This window comes from Phalaenopsis equestris, unplaced genomic scaffold, assembly GCF_001263595.1.
Source record: "Phalaenopsis equestris unplaced genomic scaffold, ASM126359v1 Scaffold232799, whole genome shotgun sequence".
Lineage (NCBI taxonomy): Eukaryota > Viridiplantae > Streptophyta > Magnoliopsida > Asparagales > Orchidaceae > Phalaenopsis > Phalaenopsis equestris.
Genome location: NW_018250760.1, coordinates 110,368 through 127,369, shown reverse-complemented (window position 1 = coordinate 127,369; position 17,002 = coordinate 110,368). Strand labels below are relative to the sequence as shown.

At 36.1% G+C, this 17,002-nt stretch overlaps 1 protein-coding gene across 1 annotated transcript in view; it reads left to right on the top strand.

Annotated features, from left to right (window-relative positions):
* The window catches only part of LOC110038425 (auxin-binding protein T85-like), a 44,052-nt gene extending 27,747 nt beyond the window's left edge, over positions 1-16,305 (top strand). The window contains exons 3-5 of the mRNA XM_020743273.1: positions 9,858-10,058; positions 12,818-12,885; positions 15,913-16,305. Coding sequence (XP_020598932.1) covers positions 9,858-10,058; positions 12,818-12,885; positions 15,913-16,015 — 372 coding nt within the window. The 3' untranslated portion in view covers positions 16,016-16,305. The remainder of the gene's footprint in view (positions 1-9,857; positions 10,059-12,817; positions 12,886-15,912) is intronic.
* Positions 16,306-17,002: the final 697 nt, after the last annotated feature.

Here is a 17,002-nt window from a genome sequence, read left to right as displayed (position 1 = left end):
AAAGAGAGAAACGACAACCTCGAGAAGGAGAAAGGTCGGCCAACCGACATTTTTTGATTGGAGAGCCACTCGGTCGAGCGGCTACGCGAAGAAGAAGAGGAGTCGGGAGCGGAGGAGGAAGCCGTGTGGATCGCTCGCGAGATCTAGGGCTCGCACGAGAGGGACGCTGTTGCGGCTCTGACAAGAAGCGTTAGAAAGATTCGTGAATAGGAGAGGGGCACAGGAGCTAGGGCCCTTGCGCGACAGAGGAGTGTACCTGGGTTACGAGTCTGCATGTGTGAGTGGGATTAAGTAGGGTCTTCTTTTTTTTTATTATTATTGTTATTATAATGTTAATATTTGAAAATCTCGATTTGTGCATTTTCATTTGTGCATAAAATCATAACAAAATGAATGTCTTTTTTAGGTAATTTTGACGTTTTGGACGCGCCAACGCAGTCCGCTTTGTCATCCGGTGTCGTTCGGACGAATTCATCGATTTGCGTGTGATTTGCTCGTGTGCAGAATTATGACAATATAGGTGTCTTCCATATCTAAAAACGATGTTCCGAACGCACCAGAGTAGTCCGTTTTGCCATCAGAGGTCGTTCGGAGAAGTTCACATTTTCACCCTTTTTAAGCTCAATTTTAGTTCGACCTTGCGCAACTTGGTGAATTTTGTGTGTTTTGTGTGTGCTGATAGAGTCTTAAAGGAGTTTCCCTAGGGCTTGAGATTCTATTGGGAACTTCTCTTTGATTTCCCATATGTTGGTCCATAATCACTCGATCAAATGATGATGGTTTGATACCACCCAGGCGAGGCGCCACAAGAGGATCAAGAAGTGGTTCAAATTTCTAAAAAGGGTGGGTCCCAGGTCTAGTCCTCTAAGATAGTCAATAAGAAACCATAGAGCTAGATCCTAAGATCTATGAAAAGGAGAAATGACCTCAAAATGAGGTCAACACCACTTAGAATCTTTTTCACTCTTAACAGCTAACTTTCAACATCTAGTGGATCTCCTTTTCTAGAAAAGAGAGGTGGTCTCATATAGCTAATCCTTCCTCAGTATAACATCAAAAGTTTGAATTGGTATAATGTTTAATTATGCTAATAACTTTTTATAAAAAAATATTAACATGCACAAAACATTTGTTATTTGCATAGAAACTATCTATCGAGGGCATATTAACACACAAGGCATAATAAAGTGCACAATATCAATATAAAGATTGGCAGAAAATGATTTAGAAATGAAAGCATCTGATGCACCCGAATCAAATAAAATTGTGTTAGGCTGATCTAGAATAAGAAGCGTACTTATAAGCTCATATTTTATAGCCTTTTAAGGGGGTAATTGCAAAAACATTGACCTTTACTGTTTGCTAATTCCAATGCTTTGAACTTTCATTATTTTCTTGAGTAGAATGCTTTCCCAAAAATTAAATTTTGCTGAACTGACTGCCTTACAAAAATTTTCTAGAGTATCCATCTCCTTGAAATGGTTGTGGCCTGTTATCCCTCTTCTTTTTTTGCAGAAAATCCATCTGATGATGTCCTACCTATCCACATCTTAATTTTTTTAGCTCGACATAAGGAAATTATATATATATATATATATATCTAAATTTCTAAAAAATTGGCCTTTCCAACTGAGTCTGCTTCTGCGTACCTTCCAATTTAAAATGTTTACTTTGGGGGTCTTCTCTCTTGCCAAAATTTTCTTACTTGCTTGTTTGAGGTTGTCACTATTGATTGGAGAAGTTCAACTCATTTTCAATTCTTCTTATCCTTTCAACCAACATTGAGAAATCACTGATTTCCAAAGGAGTCAATCTCAATTGATCTCGGAGGCTCTGCTAAAATATATGACATTTTCCCACTTGAGTACTGTTAGAATGGAGTGCATATTTGAAAAGAGAAGTGAATTTTGTTTCATATTGCATAGTTGTCCTTGACTCCTGAGTCAAGTTTAAAAATTTATCTTCTAATACTAGTTTGGTTGAAGGTAGAATAAACCAATCCTTGAAAACTAACAAATTCATCCTACTGAATCTGTGGAAGAAATGTTAGCTAAAATTTCTCTATGTTGCGTCGATCACCACTTCTTTACCTCGCCTGCTAATATGAATGTGGCTAGCACCACTCTTTTATTCTCTGGATTAATCATGTTATCTAGAATCTTCCCGATCTTCAACAAGTATAGGGTCACCATCACCTTTAAATGCATGCGGCTTAAATGTCTGAAAGTTCTTCAAATGCTGATCAACTTTTGTACCATATTTGCTTCTGGATCAGATGTTGGTAGACAATATTTCAAAAGTAACCATTTTATCAACCACTTATGATATCATCTGAATAATGCCTCAGTAACTTTAGGTCCTTCATTTGCTCGTATTCTGGATAACATTTTTGTTTGATTCATTTTTAATTTGTTTTTCTTGCTCTATATTTGGCCTAGAAGGCTGACCCTCAACCACTTCAGAGTATTTATCTGTATTTACACAATTTATTATTTAATGCAATTTATTATATAATATTTATGTTATACACGCATTATATCTCAAGTCATATGGGTTACCCATCCCAAATCAGTCAAACTATAACTCTGTATATCAATTCATATTTTAATTTCATTCTTACGTCTTCTAAATCTAAACACGCTTCCATCATTTTTGTATGCCAACCATGCTATGATACCAATTTCTTTGCACCCCAGCTGACCTCTTCTATAAGGCCAATTATGGTGCGACTGAGTTGAATGACTCAGTTAGACCAAATTCTTACCAGCACTCGTCCCGACTTGCATAATCAACACTTAATGGGTAATGAAATAAGTTAACTCAATTGCCACAAACATTCATTATTTATTTTAATTCATAATTCATACATATTTTCATATACTTGAAAGGGCGAAAAATCATGTCACCAAGAGTCATATACAGAGATGTTAAAATTAACTTAATAAAATACGTACCTTAAAGTCTGTTCAACATTTAAAAGTATACAATGGAAAATTGCTTGCTTTGATGCTTCATACCTCTTCCTAAAAATCAACCATGTAAAAGAGTGAGCAATAAGCTCAGTGAAATAATCAATACTAAAGTAAGATTTTATAGGCGAAAAGAAAGATGTGCATGATCATTTGTAGCTCATACGCATGACAATAGAATATATCACAACATACTTTAATCATGTAAAACATCTAAAGAAATGCATGAATTGTAGTAAATTATGTTAGTTGTATAAAACATGTGTTTCATTCTTTCATATACAATCATGGAAATATCCATAAGAATTTCATCACTGTAATCATAAAAAGTCACTTGTAATTGTATAGACTTTGACTACTTTCATATAATTTTGTCACTTGCGGGTTTACATCCTTGGCTGAGCCCAATACTTTCCGAGTACGTCCATGTTTGAATATTAGCAGTCGACAATCCCATTGTTCCACATCTTCCATATTTACAAGCATTCATGTAATAACTTATCTATTACAATACTTGCGACCTTTCTGTAATCATAATTCTTGTAACAAACATTCATCTGAGGCCAATTATATATGCATAAACAATAGTATACGAATATTTGCAAGTGACAATTTTGTAAACATGTTCATCATATAAATAAAATGGTAAAATTATAAACATTGATGGTGCCATTTCAAGCTTGTTTCGTGCTATAAAATGTGCAGGCAATCATAATATGAAGAAATTCTAAATGAAGTCGCATATGCCAATAGGGATTACATAGAAATCCTATAAAAAGTTATTATTCTTAATTTAACTTATGATTATTACACCTGAATTAACAGAGCAGTCCTACGTCGAGTTTTCTCAAACTCGCATCTAGCTTGTCGCCTAAAATAAACCACCTTGAAAGGATTTCACTGCATCTAAATTCTATTCCTTCTTAACTTAGCCAACAATCAAAATCATTCTTCAACTTAAATAACATCCAACTAAAACAACTTTCTCAAGCCATCTCTAACCCCCAAACTAAGGTTTTCATGCATGTTGTAATGTTCATAGCTGATAATTAATGAAAAGATATAAAAGAATTAATTAGTTGATTATGGTTAAGATGCATTTTCTTACCTCCACCTCAATATCTTCTTAAATCACTCTTTTTTTTTCCTTTCCCTCTTTTCCCTTCTTCCTTTCTACATTTTTCTTTGCTCATGTCTAGATTTTTCAAACTACATGCAGATAATCAAAAGCCATCGCTTCAGTTCAACACGTTAGATCGTGCTTTTGCTTGTGCTACAATACCCAAGACACAAGCAGAAACAAATTATAGGGAAGAAAATGAATGTTTTAAATTACTTAGAAAGAAGTATTCCCTTACTAATTTTTTTCCCAAAACCCCATATTGGAAGTTTCAGCCCTCTTACCCACCGTCTGCCCTGCTCTGTTCTAAAGTTGCACGATCGCATGGCTCCAAGCACACAAAATAGAAGGGAAAAATTATAGGAAATGCAGCCCATTACCTCTTATCCATTTGATTTCATCAAATCGTTGTATGTCGACGAAAGTACGGTTCCACTTAATTGCTAGTGTCAAGAATTAGGACTTAATGAAATGCTTAATTAATTTTAATTAAACTAATATATTTATTTTTTATATCTTCAATAATATCTATAATCTATATATAATGCTATATATGAAATTGATCGATTCAACATACAAAATTTTATAACATCAATTTGGTCTGATTTTGACGAATGCAAAAAATTGGAGTATATTTTAAAATTGCCAAAAAATATCTTGATTTATCCAAAATTGGGTAGTACAATAGGTTTCAAGGGAGAGTATATACAACAATAGAGATAGTGAGATTATGGCAGATAGTGTTGTAACAAGGTTTTGATGAATTAGATTTTAGAGAAGGTCGGTTGCGTTAGTTGTAATGGCGCCATCATTGGAGATGAAATGTTTGGTTGGTTTGGTATGTTGTCGTTAAAATACTTTTTTAAACTAATCACTTCGAAGAGTTTGATTACTTGTGATTTTCATGTGGGGTGATCTTTTGATGTGGGCTGAGTGGTAAGGGAATTTTTTAGTTTATTTGCAGGGAATTTGAGTTGGGGAGGTTTTCGTGTACCATGTGTTTGAAGGACTGAATTATCAGTTGCTGTGAGAACAATGTTTGTGGATGATCTCATCCATTGGAGAGTGGTAGGACGAAGTAGTAACTAACTTGATACTTTTCACAGAGGTGAGACATTAGTTACACACTACACACAAAAGGGAGAAATAAATAACACAATAGGAGACTCAACTAAGGGTGTATTCCAAATTGGGTGGCGATGGAGTGAAGGGTTGGAGGGCAGGGCTAATGTAGGGGAAGGGCAACAGGGGAGGCGGTTGGCTATGGTGGCTAGGAAGGTGGTTGGGAAGGAGAACCAGTTCAGGGAAGTGGCAATAGGGAATGTGGTTGGCTATGGTGTAGGAAGGTTGTTGTAGGTTGGCTGGGATCTGTATCAGAAGGTTTTAACAACTGCTCAGCTGCAGGGAAAGGAATTCTGGGAGGCTCGAACAACAAATATGTGGCTGGAGAGGAGTTGTCTAGCTCCGGGAAGGGTGACGAAGAGGGGTGACAACAAGATGGGAGGAGGCTGTGTGGTAGGCGGGTGTTTGTGAGGGCCATTAAAAAAAAAAAAAAAAAAAAAAAAAAAAAAGGTTGTTGTTTTATGGGTAACTGTAGTGAATACAATAACGACGACAACATAGGGAAGGTTGTTGAGGAGTGGGAAGGACGAGAATAATCACCATCTTAGACGAGATATAGCCGGAGCCACCACCTGTTGTCGCTTGCACCTAGAAGGGAAAAACTGGACGTCGATGATTGTCTTGACAGAAGACACGAAAAAACTCTCCTAAAACAAGAAGAAACAACATATATAATACTGGAGTAACTAAAAAGTAGCCCCCATCAAGGGGGCGACAATCTTACACACTTAGGAGGGTTGGTTGGTCCCTTATTAGTCTTGACCAGGAGGTCTCAATTGACGCATAGCGCTATTCCGCAGGAACAAACTTCTACAGGAATAAACACACGTGTCAGTCTCAAGAAATTGGGGTAGCTTCAGCCTCATTCATTGAAACTTCCGTATGCACGTTAGAGCTGTTGTAACCTCCCCGGATTGAAGGATCTTTGACTGCGGCCCGAGAAACACTCGGATTCCACTGGCGACTGTACTGTCCCCAAAAAACCTGAGAAGCTTCCTCTACTTATGAGCATACATCTATATCTGTCCAACTTTCTAAGGGATCACTACTGAACTGAATTGAGACTTCGCGTCAAATCTATTTCTTTGAGTCCTCCCAAAGTAACCCAAGGTTTGCTCAACCTAATCTGAAGTGAGGGTAGCTTGAACCTCACCGTTCCCATGATAGTAAGGTCTCGATCATGATGTCCTGAAATGCTCTTTGCAATGACAGTCCGGTGTATGAAATCAATGCCTTAGTTCTGTCATCCTCTATCACCACCAAAACTTATCCTATCGATGCTTTTCTTTTGGCAAGGGCACCTGTGATCTAGGACTTTGAAGAAGGTATAAGGACAAAACGCTTGCTATCCTTGGTGGAGTGGGTTTTCTTGTACCCTTCATGTTGAGTTTTGCGATCGAATTGCCACGGCCTCCCCAACAGAATGTGACAGACATCTATTGACACCACATCGCACCACACCTGATCTTTAAGCTAGTTACCGACCAAAAACTCTACGAGGTACTTCCTCTCCATGCTGACTCTGTTTTTCTTCTTCAATAACATCAAGGAATAAGGCTGGAATGCCTCAGAGTTATGAGGCTTAATTTATCCACCATCTGTGTAGGCGTTACATTTTTGCTGCTCCCTCCATGATGATGAGGCTGCATACATTGCCCTTCATAGTGCAACATGTGTAGAATATGCTGTGGTGAAACCACAACTGCTCCCTCATAGTCTTAGATTGATGGACCCTTCGAACCACAAGTATTTCGCCAGTTCTTCTGCTGCTTCCTCTTCACTCACTTTCTCCATTGCACCCTACTCGGTAAAGGATACAACTTGGCTCATCTGACAGTTGGAAGCATTGTGTCCAAACCCATGACATATGAAGTATTTTTTGGCTGGGACTATATTGGAGGTGCTGCTCTTTTCAGACTTCGTCTCATTCTGTGTAGCTCTATCATTCTGCTGACCGGTCTTCTCAACTCCCGTATGTGTGCTCATGCGAATATCTCCATCTGTGGGTGGCTGTCTGTATGGCGGTGTGTGTTTGCTCTGTTTATGTTGTCTCTGCACATTCAGTGCTAAGGGGACCAGTAAGGCTGTAGCTGAATCACGTAGTCGATGGCGGGCTTCAGACCTCCCAAATACTTGACTATCATGTGCTCCTTAGGTTCTGTCAAATTGTATTTCAACTTAACTTGCATGAACTATGTGTTGTACTCTTTTATTAATAACTCACACTGCTACAACTTCCTATGCTGCAGGTAGTGGAGCCTAAAAAAATGATTCTGATGGTAGTGTAGGGGTATGTATTGTCGCTACAACTCTCTCTTCATCTTCTGCTAGTTTGTAATCTTACTCTGTGCTTCTCTATTTCTTTTCCTCTTTAGGTTCTCCCACCAAAACAAAGCGCTCTTCTTCAGCTTGATAGCAACCAGTTTTACGTTTTGGTCATCTGACACCTTGTATTCAAAAATTCGCTCGACGGTCTGCAACTACTCTATAAAGTTGTTCGGGTTCATTCCATTTTCATTCCAGACTCTTTGTATCTTCCAACGGGCACTTCATCTTTTGCTCTCCTCTAATATTGAATCCCAAAGAGGCCTGTCGTCTTCTCCATTGGAATCATCCCTATGAAAGAGAATCAAATGTTCCTCTCTCCTTATTGGATCTCGCTACCACTCTCGACGATGACCTCTCCATGGGTTTTTTTCTCAATCTTATGAGCCGTTGTAGCACTCAGTGGAGTTGTCACTGTATCTCTTCCATGACAAACTCCTGATCAAGTTCTGGCAATTACCTCTGTGGAGGCTTGATTAGGGTTTGGAGATGCATAGGTGGAAGGAGATTTGTAGGGGTGTTGTAGAGGGGAAAAGAAAAATTTTGGGCAGAGGTAGGGTTGGGTGTGAATGGATGCTAGAAATCCTATGATAGGACAAGAGGTAGGCTAGCTTTTATACCAAATGATACCAAAGTTAACACAAGCCAAGAGGTAGGCTAGCTTTTATACCAAGGACAAGAGGTTTGCGTGTATAAGCATCCATCATGCCTTTTGTTGTAGAGAAGCAGAAAAGCAGCGATCTAATTCCCATAAAAAAATAATAGTTTCCAAGGAATGAAGCTGTCCACAATCCTTGATAACTTCTGATTTGATCATTTGATAACTCAACAACAACAACAACAACAACAAAGCCTTAATCCCACTACGTGGGGTCGGCTACATGAATCCTTTTTCTCCATTGCGTCCTATTTAGTCTCATATTTTCATCTAGTTCTAGTAAATTAAGATCATTTTTAATACAATAAGCCCAAGTCTTCCTAGGTCTACCTCTGCCTTTCTTAACACTAGTCGAATTTAAAACATCTACTCTCCTAATCGAATCATCTAATGATCGACGTTTAATATGACCAAACCATCTAAGACGACTTTCTCTAATTTTGTCTGTCACAGGAGCTACACCAACCCTATCACGAATATATTCATTCCGCATTTTGTCTCTAAATGTAAAGCCACTCATCCACCTAATCATTCTCATCTCGACAACACTTATTATTATGCTTCTCTTTTAAAGGCCAACATTCAGCGCCATAGAGCATTGCAGGTCTCACCACCATCTTATAAAATTTTCCTTTCAGTCTTAGCGGTACTTTTCTATCACACAAAAGGCCCGAAGCATTCCTCCACTTCAACCTACCAACTTGAATTCTACTATTAACATCCCCATCTATATCACCATCGCTTTGGACAACGGACCCAAGATATCTAAATTGTTCACACCTTTTAATAATTTGATCACCCAAATTCACACTTCTGTCACTAGAGTTATTACTACTAAAATTACATTCCATGTATTCAGTTTTAGTTCTACTTAAACGAAGGCCTTTAGACTCCAATGTAGACCTCCATAATTCAAGTTTTTCCTGGGCTTTTTCTCTCGTTTTATCCACGAGAAGAATATCATCAGCAAAAAGCATACACCAAGGTACATCCTCTTGTAGATGTCCAGTAAGACCATCCATAACTAAAGCAAAAAGATATGGGCTTAAAGTCGATCCCTGATGTAAACCAACAGAAATAGGAAAATATTTTGTCAATCCTCCTTCAGTTTGAACACAAGTAACAGCTCTAGTATACATATCTTTAATGACTTGAATATAAGTCATATCAACACGTTTCTTCTCGAGAACTCTCCAAAGGATATCTCTTGGAACCTTATCGTAAGCTTTTTCTAAATCAATAAAAATCATTTATTTTTATTTGACAACTCACAAATCATAAAATTCATTTGACAACTCACAAATCATAAAATTCATTTATTTTTATGCAAGCGTATTTTGTTTTTACAATGGATAAGAAAAGTTTTTGGCCCTATGATGGGTGAAATGTTTCTTCAAATACTTATCAGGATGTAGAGTTTGTTATTTGAATGAGCTGCTTACATGGATCATGGTTGACTGCTCATGCACAATGTTTATTTTCTGGTAAGCCATGACTTTATGGTGTGAAAAGCTCTGTTTATCTGTTGCATAAAAGTTTTAACTTAAAATTTACTGATCTTTGTGACTGGCTTTTTTCATTATGTAACAAGTTATCACACCTGGATGCTCTGTAAGTACACTTGGAATTAGTTTCTGAAAATTATGTTAATATGCGCTTGTAGGTTGAACTTTGGCTTCAAACTTTTACTCCAGGATCTCGAACGCCAATCCATAGGCACTCATGTGAAGAAGTATTTGTTGTTTTAAATGGGAGAGGTACTCTTTTACTTGCTTCAAGTTCTCTGATGTATCCTGGGACACCTCAAGAGTACCCTATCTACTCCAACAGCACATTTTCCATCCCCGTGAATGATCCTCATCAGGTCATGATCTGTGATTTTTTACTTATATCTATCTATCTATCTATCTATATATATATATACAAACACTCCCACAAAAATAATAAAGGAAAAATAAAATTATATATTGGATGATGCATAGCTTTAAAATAGTTCACCAGTATATGATTATATGTTCCTTTACTATTGATTTCTCTTACTGTTCTGGAGGACTACTTGGATGTTCTCTCTCTTGAGTTTACTAATTTTAATTTTTGGAGATGTTTGAGGACAAACCAATTTTATGTGGGCATATTTCGTGGACCGGTTGAAGCAGTTATTTTCAAAGTATTGATAGCTGTGGTATTTAACTTAGAACATATCCATTGTACTGTGCGTGTAATAAATTGGATCGGTGTCTTATTTTTAAAATGTGGGGTAAGATAACCTGGACGTACTGATTTTTTTGTTAATTGGAGAAAAATTCTTCTTTAAAATTCATACACAAATGAATAAATCTGTGGCATTAGTCTCCTCGTTTTATAAGAAATTTAGCCATAGTAATGTTTCTTTTTTGTAATTTTCTAGTTTAACTAGTTTGCAAGTACTAAAATTTAGGTGCTTATTTTTTTGGTACTATTTCATTGATCAAATTTTTAGATTTGGTGTTAATATGATCGTGAATCAAGCTAGGAATAACTCATAATTCGTTCATAGAATTGAAACTGCTGTATGCCCGTTTCTCATTGGCGGCCATAAGTTTTGGTGACTGAGAATCATGTTGGTACTCTGTAGACAAAGTTTGGGACCTGTTTGCGGCTAAGGACTTGTGATCTCTGAAATCACAACTTACATTGTCCACATTTGAGTGGCTGAGGTGACTTGTCAAGAGGCAAGATTTGATATTAGACGAGTTGCTATCTACGCATTTCTCTTTCTTACAAGGATTTTATGATTTGATCTGTGGTCTCCCATATTGTAATTTCCTATTGTTAATTACTTCTTTTAATTGCAAGAATGAATTTTCTATTAAAGCTAAATTATGGACTCTGGAATGCTTTGCATTTGTAGCAACAATTTGGATTGTAGAAAAGAATATATCACTGATATCGGAACTAGTTAGGATTTAGCAGAACATAAAAGAAAAATTTTATTAATATAGAAATAGAGTTACAACACGACTCAAGCGGAAAAAGAAATACAATAATAGACTAATCTTCTGTTAGGGCTGTAGGAAGGGATCCAAAGGCGGTGATGGCATCTGCGTGGGAAAGGTGGGGAAGACCGGGTGGCTGTTTGGTAGGTTGGAATGATGTTTGGTGGGTTGTAGGTGAGTTGGACAGCAAGGTTTGTTGCAAGGAAGGGGTGGCAGGATGTGGGTAGATGACTTGGAGGACTGGGCAACCTAGGTGGTTGTGGGGAGTAGTACGGGTGTTGGAATGAGGGGACTGGATGGCAGGACAACAAGTTGTGGTGGTAGTAGAGGTGGCAGCAGAGCTGTGGAGAGAGATGGGAGAGAGACAAGGAAGTTGTGGACGGCGGCTAGGGAGGAGGTAGGATAAGGGTCGGGGAGGAGATTGGAAGGATACAACACTGCCTTGGAGCTGGATATAGCCGGGCACCACCTGTCAGCCCTAGTAAGAGGGAAAATGACTCTACACAGAAAATCTGAAAAACTACCACAGCCAAAAACTGCTCCTTATAAACAGAAAACAACAATTTTTAGATTCCTTCTAAAGAAAAATAGGAAAAAAATAAAAAATGAAACTCCCACACAAAAGGAAGGGGTGGGGAAGAAAGAAGAATCTAGAAAAATAGCCATTAAAACTTCCTATATGAAGAAGGGCACCAAAGGAATGGCTGCAGTCCGCTTTTTCTAGAGATTGTGATCCCGCCTTCGCGATTCCTCTCCTGTCTTTGCGAATTTTCCGCTGGCTGGTTCGCATAGTTTCTAGCCCCACGTGTTTTAAGCGCCCCTCTTCTGGGGTGCTTTCAGAGCCCATGCCCGCGTCAGTCATTATTCTAATTAGAATCATATTATAAAATCATTTTATGAGGGTGAAATATCTAAGTAGTATCTTATCAAATATATAATTTCCCTTCTAAAAATCAATCACAAAAACGTTCAATGAAGTGTGGTGGTAATTTGTTTACACTCATCTTGCATAGCATTTAATAACAGCAATTTGGTTTTTAGTATCTTAATATAATGCCTTTTGGTGGTTCTTTTGGATGAGTTTGTGAAATTTAGAACAAAAACCTTTGAATGTTGTCTGGTTTTACTTATCTCCTTAGTAGCAGATTTCTAGAATTGTTGTCTGGTTGAGACACAGTTAGTTAGTGAAAATAGAAATGTAGCTATTCTTTTGAAATTTTTGGGGCTTTTACTTAATGATATTGTTGACTTATTGGTGATTGTGCCAAACAGGCCAGTAGGATATATAGTTCTGGATAATGAAAAAAATGATGTAATTTGCATGAAAGGATAATCCAAGTGTATTTAGAACAGTGATTTTTTTCTATTGAATCTCCATCTAGGATGATCGTGAGCTAAGATGTTTAATAATCATGAAAGCCAGCATTGGCTAAAAACATTATGGTGGGGTAGTTGAGGCTCCATAAAGTTGTTTTTATTAGAAATGCAACAGGCCTTGAGATTTCAATATCTGGACTATAATAATGCTTATAATTCTTATTACTCGATTGCTGTTGCTAAAAATAAACTGGTTTGGTTAGTTATTCTGATCACATGGATTGACAATATTCTTGACTTATTACTTCCATTTGTTTTTTTGATAATGCAGGTTTGGAATACAGATGAGCATGAGGATCTCCAAGTGCTAGTTGTGATATCTCGTCCACCTGTTAAAGTGTGAGTAGTTCTCCTTATTTCTTTGTCTACCATTTGTGTTTCTTTTTTTTCAATTCATCTTAGACAAATAACTACTGCAAGCCCTTAATGGTTTTGCTATTTATCACCTTTCTTGGAATCTTCACGGGTTATTTTTATTCTGACCATGTTCTCTCTGTTTTTTATTTTTTTTTCTAGTAGAGAATAAAGCTTTATGGCTCCGCTTTCTTAGTTTTATCTTTTTTCTGCTTTAAGTTAATGAAATACAATATAAGCTGTTCTAGACGTAAATCGTACTGAATGTGTGCGTGTGCTTTTTTCATTTTTTCGTACTTTACGGCTTGTCTGCCAATATATAAGCAGTAAATGTTTTTATTTGCAATAACAAATCATTTTATTTTTAGAGAATTGGACTCACAAAGATCACATTAAAGCACTGGCAAATTTATTAAACTATCTACTTTGGAGCTGCCTTTAAACGTGTTTTTGGTGACTAATATTTGTTTAAGCTGGATTGGCGTGACAAATAGCAGCTGAATTTAGCTCTTTTAGATAAAAATAAAAACCACCATTTTTCTTCAGAAAAAAACAACTGGTGATTCAGAGTAACTAATGTCCATATTCTTTCAGCTAATTTTTTCCTAGACCATGTGCCTAATTCCATGATGACCAGGAAAATTTACTATGGTGGAATGTACTTGGTAGGGCAATATTATAGGGCAAAAAATTATCGAAGTATAACTGTTTTCAGCTTTTTGTCCATCTTTGTTATATAAAGTTGTAAGCAAACATAGAAATCTTGTACATTTCTTTTTTTTTTTTTTGGTTGGGGGGGCGTGGGGGTGGTGTTGAGGCGGTCACATGTATAGACTGATGCGCTAAAGTATTATAAATGTGAATACAAAATTTCAGACGTTAGATATATAGATACATATGAATTGTGTGATATTGTATCCACAAATACTGACATACGGGAGTATAGCTATATAATTTTTTTTTTGGTAATTTAGTCCTTAAGTGACTGAATCAAGCCAACCACCCAAGTAGTTGAATCGAGCCTACCTGCTAATGCGATTGGTCCATCTCTTTTCTATATTCTTGAAAAAGGCAAATGTGAACCCATTTTCACAGAAGTAGTAAGCCAAGGAGGCAATCATGACCAACCAAGACATCCGTCCTCCATTTAAGGACATCGCCCAACACTCGTGATTCAATCCCATCATCCACATATCAGGGATGACCACCCTAACGACAATATCTGACACTAGCCGACAAGGCCTTTTAATTTTGGCTCCGGTCAGATAAATGTCAACAGTATAGTCCTTGAAGTCCTACACCTTCCATATATAAAAGATCTAACGAGAAGAAGGAGAGGGTAGAATCTGGCTCTTTTTTTCTCTCTTTTTTAGCCTTCTTATCTCCCTTTTCTTAGGGACCCTAGATCTCCTGAGGGAGAACTTTTATCCCTTAGTATCCAATTCCTCTAAAGCACCTTATCTTTTGGGATTTCTTCCATCTCATCCTCTCTTTATAGCACTCTTCCTACATTATTGGGTTTTCGGCCAAGCTGTATGTACCCACGAACAATGCAAGACCCTACGTCCTAGAAGGATTTAATAGTTATATATGTAAATTTTCTTAATTTCAATCATTGTGTCGGCAGACCATGAATTTCCTCATCACTTCACAAAGATATCTTGTTTGAGTAACGTTTTTTGTCGATTGTTATTTATTTTGTATTTTGTTTTTGGGTTATAATGTTGCTTCTACCCATTTTATTACCTACAGCTATATTCATATATCCACTTTCATTTGATTTTAATCATTTGAAAAAAGAACAGCATCATAAAAATAGTTTTGAGTTTTTTATCTCATTTTTGTGCCACAAAATTACAGTGTGTATACAGACTTCATCATCATTAGCTTTATCAAAATCATTTAGCATTCATTTTAAAAATTCTCATTTTTCATTCATTTTCAATCACCAAACTTATCTTGAGACTAATTAGTTTAACATTACAAATTATTTCTTGGATAAACTAAGAACAGTTACAGAATTATGACTTGAGGCGAGAAACCTTGTACTAATTATGTCACAAGTTTTTAGAAAATACATTTTGCAGAACTTCTCCTTTGCCATTAGGGAATTTGAGTTATGAATCCCCTTAGCAAGTTTATAATTAGTTGCACTTTAATAAATATGGGATTAACGAAATTTGTTGTCTAATAATCCCAAGTTTTTATGTTGAAATCTTTATCTATGATATTATGTCGCTTATGAAAATTAACCTTTCTTTAGTAACATTTTTAGCTTTGTAATCAATATTTGTAAATTAGATGAGTTTCCTTAATTCAATTTTGTTTGGGGCATATACATACATACGACACACTTTTTATATATTCACATTTCTAACACCTAAAATTTCATATTTATATGCATGCCACTTAAATTCTTAACATTACATAAAAAAAATACTATCATGACTAACCTTTTAAAAGTGAAATACACTTTTTCATGCATAAATTTTAACACATCATTAACAACAAGCTTTTATCCCACTAAGTGGGGTTGGCTACATGAATCTTTTTCTCCTTGTGTCTTATTGAGTGTCATATTTTCATTTAATTCTAATAGATTAAGATCATTTTTTATACACTATACCCAACTCCATCTTTCTTAACATAAGTCGAATCTAAAATGCCTTACTCTCCTAACCGGATTATCAGATGGTCGACGTCTAATGTGCCAAACCATCTAAGACGACTCTCTAATCTTGTCCGCCATTGGAGCTACACCAACCCTATCACGGATATAATCATTTCACATTTTGTCTCTATGTCAAGCCTCTCATCCACCTAAGCATTCTCATCTCAGTAACACTTAACTTTGTTTTATGCTTCTCTTTTAAAGGCCAACCATAAATTTTAACACAAGTATTATAAATGTAAATAGCAAACTTTAGCTGTTAGATATCTAAATACATGAGAATTGTGTGGTATATAATTTAAATTTCCCATTTTCTTATTTATTTGTTGTTCTCTTTTCAGGTTCATTTATGATGATTGGAGTATGCCTCATACTGCAGCCAGGCTCAAGTTTCCTTACTACTGGGACCAGCAACATTTGTATGAGCCCAAGGATGAGCTCTGATATTACATATATACATATGCGTGTGTGCGAGCACGCGCACGTGTGTGATGAGCTGCAATGAAGCAAATCCTCAATCTTGATGCACTGGACATATGGCGAAGTCACACATGCTTATATAATGCAGCTTCTGGATCTTTTACTACGTGTTTATAGCATTTTTCTCAGAAAAAAAAAACGTTTATTTGCTTGTGCACCATTTATAAATCAGTATTTGTTTAACTAGTATCTAATTCCTTACAATTTTTAATGGACCGTCCTATTTTTCATACTCTTATTAATATGTCATAGATGATGGGTTTTAATTTTATGTTAGTTAATATACTCTAATGTTCATAACCAATGGGCATCAAAATAGGATGGTCCATTAAAAATTATAGCCCATTGGATTTACTTTTTCTATATACTGAAGTGTCCTATCCTAATTTTATGATTGGTTTGATTAAATCATCCATGGATATGTAAATTGATATAAAATAGAATACTAAATTAATGTTGAGTCACATTTAGTGAGTGGTGATTGAACTTGATGCTACATGGACGTATGTATATGTACATATACATACGTATGTATATGTACATATACATACGTATGTATATGTACATATACATACGTATGTATATGTACATATACATACGTATGTATATGTACATATACATACGTATGTATATGTACATATACATACGTATGTATATGTACATATACATACGTATGTATATGTACATATACATACGTATGTATATGTACATATACATACGTATGTATATGTACATATACATACGTATGTATATGTACATATACATACGTATGTATATGTACATATACATACGTATGTATATGTACATATACATACGTATGTATATGTACATATACATACGTATGTCTATGTACATACGTATATGTATGTACATATACATACGTATATGTATGTACATATACATATATATATATATATGTACATATACATATATATATATATATATATATAT